This window comes from Primulina eburnea, chromosome 18 (assembly GCF_022965805.1).
Source record: "Primulina eburnea isolate SZY01 chromosome 18, ASM2296580v1, whole genome shotgun sequence".
Lineage (NCBI taxonomy): Eukaryota > Viridiplantae > Streptophyta > Magnoliopsida > Lamiales > Gesneriaceae > Primulina > Primulina eburnea.
The window spans coordinates 650,637-657,921 of record NC_133118.1 but is presented as its reverse complement, the minus strand read 5'-3'; the positions used below and the strand labels follow the sequence as shown (position 1 = coordinate 657,921).

Here is a 7,285-nt window from a genome sequence, read left to right as displayed (position 1 = left end):
CGGACGCTAATCATCTTCTTAATCGTAATTGAGACTAATTTAATTAATTATAATAAACACGGTCTATTTTTTTTAAAAAAGTACTTTATCAAAGGCGGAACGTAATGGCATACATCTTAATATACATGTCAGTATTAAAAGTACAAGTCCTGCACTACATACAATCAATCTCAACTAAGGTTTAACAACTATATAACAAGTGTTTAAACCCTATCTCTAGTCCAAGTCCGTAGTCTCCACTCTAATCTCGATCTTTCTTCACCTTTGTGACCCTGAACATGTCCCACCTGTTGCCATGCACACATACAAACGCGACAACAGCCGGATAACTCCGGTGAGAATAATTCCCAGTGTAAACAATGTATTAATACAATCATATAAAACATATATAAAATCACAACCAAACATTAAAACATGTATCTAATCTGACTACATGAATCAATACAAGTCTGTATTTCAGTTAATGACTCATTATCTTATCTCAACTCATTTCTAATCTAAGGATCCCGATCTAATTTAGACTTGGGCATGCTATATCGAATGTCTACAATAGAAGTCGATCTACATCTAAGCTCATCGATATACCACAAGTCTAGGGTCTTCGCGGTTCTAACAAAGACTTGGCGGTTCTGCCCTAGCTAGGCTGATCTGCCCTAGACTCAAACTCTGGCTCTGCTATAATTCAATAGACTAAACACATCAATCTGATAATCTGCAAATATCAATGCAATGAAATAAATTATGTGATTTTGGGAAACTCAAGTCAAACCTAACTCGAGTTGTGCAATCCCGAATCAACATTTATTTATACATTTCGTTCTGTCGCTCTGATACAATCGAAGTCTCGACTCAAAGTCTGTCAATGTTCAAGCTCGCAATGACAATATCAATATACTGTATCAATATTCTATTCAAATCAAGACATCTCTGTCTTATCTAATTCTGGCGGTACAACAATATAATCTTGCGATACCGGTGATACCACATCAGTATATACTAATTCTAATAAAACCACAGTGCAAATCTGACATCATATCTCAGTCAATTTAACTCTGAAATTCATAATAATTCCATATGATATATGTTTCTTAATCTAACTTCGATTCTATGATATCTACGATGTCAAGAACACCATATATAAATCGTATCTAATAGTAGCTGTCGTTGCTAGGAACACGGTGTCGTACTCGGATTTAAGTTTGGACAGTCGGATCGTACGTAAAACAAATTCTGAAATCAGAGAGCAATTCTTCCTCAGAGCCTTCGTTTCCTTATTCTTTTTCTCTGAGTTGCGACTGTTATATGTATATATTTATATATAATACATGCATGTAAGGACAAGTGGCGTATCCTTTGTAAAACACGTCTCGCGCATATGCGCGACCTCAATCGACGCATATGCGCGAGTCACTCGGTCTCCGCGCGTATCATACACATCGTCGCGCGCATATGCGCGACTCATCTTCGCGCATATGCGCGAGGCTCTCTGGAGTTCCTCGCATAGGCTTCGCGCATATGCGCGACATCTTCCGAGCATATGCGCGAGGTCTTCTGCCTGTTTGGCGCATGTGCGCGCATTTGGTCGCGCATGTGTGCCAATGCTACTGTCCTCGCACATAAATTTTCACACGCGATCTCATTTTGTGTCTCGATTAGCTCTTTCATAATTATCTCGATTAAAAATTAATAATCGTAATTTAACACGATATAAAATCTTGGGCATTACATGAAGCTTATATTGCATGACTCTGGCTTTAGATCGAGTGGCAAAGATGGTCGAAACTCTGCTCCATAACTGGATGGAAGACGCGCAGTCGATCATTTGAGCTTGGACGCCCTCACTCATGGACGCCAAAAGAAATGAGGAAAGAAGTTGTTCTTGTCGGCACCAAAGAACGAAATCAGGATTAACAGCCTCACTAGAGGTGATGCGAGGAGGTATTGAAGGGGGATCTGAGATGTAACTCTCGAGTCCAAGACCCCTGATACCTGCCAGAATTTGGAGATTCCACAAGAGGTAATTCTCATCGGTGAGTTTAACAGCGGTGATTTGGTTAGCAGGATTGATGAGTAGGAAATTAGGATTAGTTGCAGGGGAATTATCAGCTGAGGTGGTGAAAACAGAATTAGGAGAGACGTCAGTCATTTTCCAGGTTCTGATACTAGGTTAGAGAAATCAACAGGAGATGAATCAATATTTGGATTTCATTCTCACTCATTTACAAAGCTAAACGTGTACACTTATACTCAATACATCGAATAATATATTGACACCTAGATTATCTTGTTGTAGCTATCAAAACAAGAAATATTCTTCTGTTGGCTAAAAACAAAGACGTAGATGTGATTGATTTATTTTGTTTATATGTGAGCTTTTCATTGGGCTTGTTCCTCTTCTCTTTTAACTCTTTGGGTTGTTTCTTCTTTCTCTTTAACTGCATATGTATATCGAATTTAGTTCAGTATTATGTTAAATATTTCTAACAAAAGTTTTATAATTATTTGTCCAAACTAAATCTTATCTTTTAAATGATTGTTTCCCTCTTAGACGAAGTATTTATAATATATTTATTGGTTTATTTTCAAATGTCGCGACTTAGAAGTCATGGTTTATGGCATTTGAATAAATAAAAAAATTGTAGCTAATAATGACTAATGGTTAATAATTAATTAATCAACACATTGGTAAAGGTGTATAACATGTAGAAAGGACTAGTTGTATATTTCCATTGTAATTTTAATTCTTGCCACTTATTTATAATTAGGAATTAAGGTTTAATAAAAATGAATACAAACAAATGCAAAATTAGCAAGTTTCTCCATCTACCAAGCATTTTGACCTTTATTTTCAATTTCTCTAGTCATGTACAGCAAAAACTGGAATGCTCTGTTCATTTCGGAAGAAGTTTCTTGGATCGACCTTGCCTTTTATCCTTGCCAATCTTTCGAAGTTTCCCTTGAAATATTTCTCACCCCACACTTTTCCCTGATCGTAGCTATAGTCCTCGTCGTTTTCGCCCAAGTCGAGATCTTTGTAGTTGATGTATGCGGTTCTTGGCGACTTAGCCACATATGGGGCCATTTTTTTGTGAAATGATCTCATCCAAAATATGTGTTTGTCAGCAACTTCGGCACGATTGTCGTCAAACCAATTTATCATGTACTGAATATTGAACAAATTTCCTTTTCTATGTGGAAAAGCGGTTTCATTTTCTGCGATCTTGTCCATTTTGCCTCCCAAAGGATCGATGATCATAATAGGACGCTCTTCAGACAAGAACATGTTGTGTATCATCTTCCATCCCTTGTCAGGAATCGGAACCTTTAAGAAATCGGATGTCGCCTTGTTGAAGACACGCTTGTTTTTAACTTTGTCAAGCAATGTCTCCGCTGGCTGGTCGGTTTTCCTTCCGCTGAAAAAGACTGCGGATTGAATCCAGGAAACCTGGTGACATTCTTTCTTGTTGCAGGGCTTATCAGTGCAGCCACTGTCTTTCAGGGGTTCCTGGAAACAATCTTCAGTCTCCAGGTCGAATTCAGGGAAATGTTTTCTCAACATTTTGACCAGTTGAACGGCAGGCCCTAGAAACATGCCGTTGTACGTGACTTGGACAAATTTCTCGTCCCCTGGAACATTATTTCCAAAGTTTTGGATGAGGATTCGAATGAAGAGATCTCGCGGGAGCTTATGTGCGGTGTTTTGCCACTTGTGGAGAAGATTCAGATCTGCAGGATCCAGTTTACGGCGAAAGGCGAAAACTGTAACCTGTTCAGGTACTTGAACCAGCTTGAGTTTCCACGCGAGTACCACTCCAAAACTTGCTCCCCCACCACCCCTGAGAGCCCAAAAAAGATCTTCACCCATAGTGCTCCTGTCTAGGATTCTACCATTCCCATCCATGAATAGAGCATCTAACACGTTATCAGCTGCAAGCCCGTGTTTCCGCAGCAACGTTCCCAATCCTCCACCGCTGATGTGCCCCCCAGAGCCCACGCTTGAGCCTAATCCTCCAGGGAATGCATGAGTCCTGCTCTTATTGCCGATATGATAGTACAGCTGTCCCAAAGTCACCCCTGCCTGAATCCAGGCCGTTTCCTGTTTAAGATTGATGTTGATGGAGTTGAGATTGGTGAGATCAATCATGACGAAAGGGGACTTCGAGCGGACGGAGAGACCTTCATAATCATGGCCACCACTCTTGACCCTGATCTGGAGTTTGAGCCTTTTGCTGCAACGAATGGTAGTCCAAACATCAGTTTCTCTGAGGGGTGTCACGATTGCAAATGGTCTTTCACCAGTTTCATTGAACCATCTTGGATTCTGAGACGCAGATTCCAGGAGCGACATGTATTCGGAAGAATTCGGCGTGTAAATGTTTCGCCGAATCTTGGCTCGGCGCGATGAATGGCATGACATGCATTTGAGAAAGGTTTTCTGATGGACATGGCATGTAGCTGCCCATGAAACAGACAGGAAAAGCATAGAGGACATGAAGAATATTGCAATGCTTCCCATGTCCCCTCTTTTTTTGGAACTTAGAGATTTCTCGTACGTTACAAAATTTCAAAGATTTAAGTTATCTTCAATGGAATGGAAGCATAAAGATAAAGCAAGTAATCGAAATCTTCTTGAGACATTAATAGACAGCATTAATAAGCAGTAACAGCAATAAATAAAAATTCAGTAACAGAGCATATACTAAATTCTGTTACCATTGTATTGATTATAATATTAGGACAATAGTATTTAAAAAAAGAAACAATATTGTTGTTAAATATTATTTTTTAATAATAATTATGGTATAACAATAATAATAATAATACAACTAATAATAAAAAAATATTTGTGATTTTGAAAATCATTTTCAATATTAGTATTAAAATATAATTATATTGTTTTAGTATACACAAACATATTTAATATCATTTTTTAAATTAAAAAGTTGACAGTGTTTGACTTTCAATTAATTTTTGTTTTCCAGAAATTATAATTACACAAGTTAAATATTAAAAACATTAATTCTATTCTAGAAATAATATGTATTTTATTGTTATAAATTACCTTCACAGCTGAATTAAAACATACACAATATAGTTTTTAATCACAAAGATATTAATTTGTTTCATTTACTTGAAATTACTCATTGTAATAAAAATATTTTATTTGAAATTATTTATTGTATAAAAATCTTTTATTTTTGTATAACATTATATCTTAAATTTAATTTATTAACATCACACTGACAGTTTCCATTATAAAATATATATCATACCTGTTATGAAAAAGTAAAAATTTATGGTAAAAAGTAAAAATCTCAAACTCTCAAAATTTACCAAACTACACACTTTATAATATTTTTCTCTCTGCTCAATTGCGATTTTCTTCACAAATGAGAGATCTATTTATAGAAAATCTTTACAAATAATCCAAAAATAAATTCATCATCACCTACATCATCACACACTAATTTTCAATATTTACAACTCTTATTTTCAACATTCAAATATTCAATACACACATTTTAAATATTATTTTTCAACAATACCGATTTTTTTTAAATGTTTATCAATAAATCCAATAAAAATTGGATTACGAGAGTGGTGAAGGTATTCTGTTTGACATGTTAGAATTTGTGGCCACGCTTTGAGAAACAGCGTGAATACAAAAAGTGGCGGGATTTGATTATACTAAATAATCAATAAAAAAAATCATGGTTATACGATAGAAATTAAAAATTAAAATAAACATGACTATCTTTTAATAGTATAATGAGAAGTTAATTAAATAGCTATATCTATAAGTAATTAGTTTGTATGAAAGAATTTGAGAATGCTTTTGTTACCTACCGATGACAATGACTAAGGATTGTTGGATTATCTTCTTGGTTCTGTTTGTGAAGATGGAAAGGTTGTAGGGGCATTAACAAGTGATGATTGAGCAAATATGACATGTTGAAGTTTCTTGAATCATTTTTCAACCTTATTTTGAGGTTATCAAGGTCTTAATATGTCACTTCAAATGTTCACTTTAATAGAATTAGTGAGCTTTCTTGTGTTTTGAAAACGTTAATGGAAAACGATGATCTTAATTTGAGAATGATGGCAAATGAAAGCTAAATTTGACAAGTATTGGGGTGCTTCAGAAAAAGATGAATAAGATGATTTTATTGCGTGCGTGTTTGATCCTCGTTTCAAATTTGATTATGTTGCTTCTGATTTTTTGAGAATGTATGGAAAAGAAAAAGGGGAGAAAATGGCATATCAAGTAAAGTCATACATGATTGCTTTTATTTGTTAAATATCGAAAGATAACCTGAAAAATGTCTAAGCTAGCATCTAATTCATCTAGATCATTTATTGACACATTGGAAGCATTGAGTATAAATTCTGGAAGCACAGATAAAGGAACTCTAATCCAGCAAGAATAATTTGGTGCAAGAATAGATACCAAAATTGAGTTAGCTAAGTATCTTGGTGAAGAAATCAAGGTTGCAAATGAAAATTTTGATATTTTACTTTGGTGGAAGTTAACTCATTTGAGATGGCTCGAGATGTTTTAGCAATTCCTATCTCTATATAGCATCAAAAAGCGTATTTAGTATAGGAGAACGTGTTCCTAATTCATTTAAAAGTTCATCAACTCCTAACTTTGTGGGAACTCTTGTTTGTTTTCAAAATTGGCTTATAAAAGAAACTTCACCTGTTAAAATAGATGAGGACTTGAATAATCTTGAGAAACTTGAATTTGGTAAGATTTAAAGTATTATTATTTTATTTTTTATTGATTGATTATCAATATTTTTACTCAATATAGATTTTCCGACTAACAAATGAAAAGATTCTTGTGTAAGCAATATATAAGTTCAACTCCAATAGACGTGGTAACCGGTAAGTTAAACATATTTTAAATTGTTTTTTTCTTCTCCTTTTTCTATTTTGTTTTTTTTTCTGATAAGAGTTGTTATCACAAAATTTGGTAGACATGGTGCTGCCAAGTTGAAAAAGAGATTGCCAAAGCAAATTATATGTCTTTCATTTTCTTCTAGTTGTTTTTCCAATGGTAACTTTGTTGTTTTTTATTTCCAAATCAAAACTTTGTTGCTCTTTATTTTGTTACTCTAGATAGGAGAAACGATGAAACTTGTGGTGTTGATTTTAACATTTTGTTCTATTTTTTTCTTGAATCGCTAGTTTTATAAATGTAGTTTTAATCATTTAAATTGAGAACTTCTTCAAATTTTATAAAATTTTATTCTCATAAAATTAAATCATTGAACCGAAAAAC

General features: G+C 34.6%; 1 protein-coding gene across 1 annotated transcript; it reads right to left on the bottom strand.

Moving 5' to 3' along the window:
- Positions 1-2,743: 2,743 nt before the first annotated feature.
- LOC140819963 (berberine bridge enzyme-like 22) lies at positions 2,744-4,516 on the bottom strand. Its single transcript, XM_073180246.1, has one exon. It carries the CDS (start codon positions 4,514-4,516, stop codon positions 2,858-2,860), a length of 1,659 nt encoding a protein of 552 aa, XP_073036347.1. The 3' UTR covers positions 2,744-2,857.
- Positions 4,517-7,285: the final 2,769 nt, after the last annotated feature.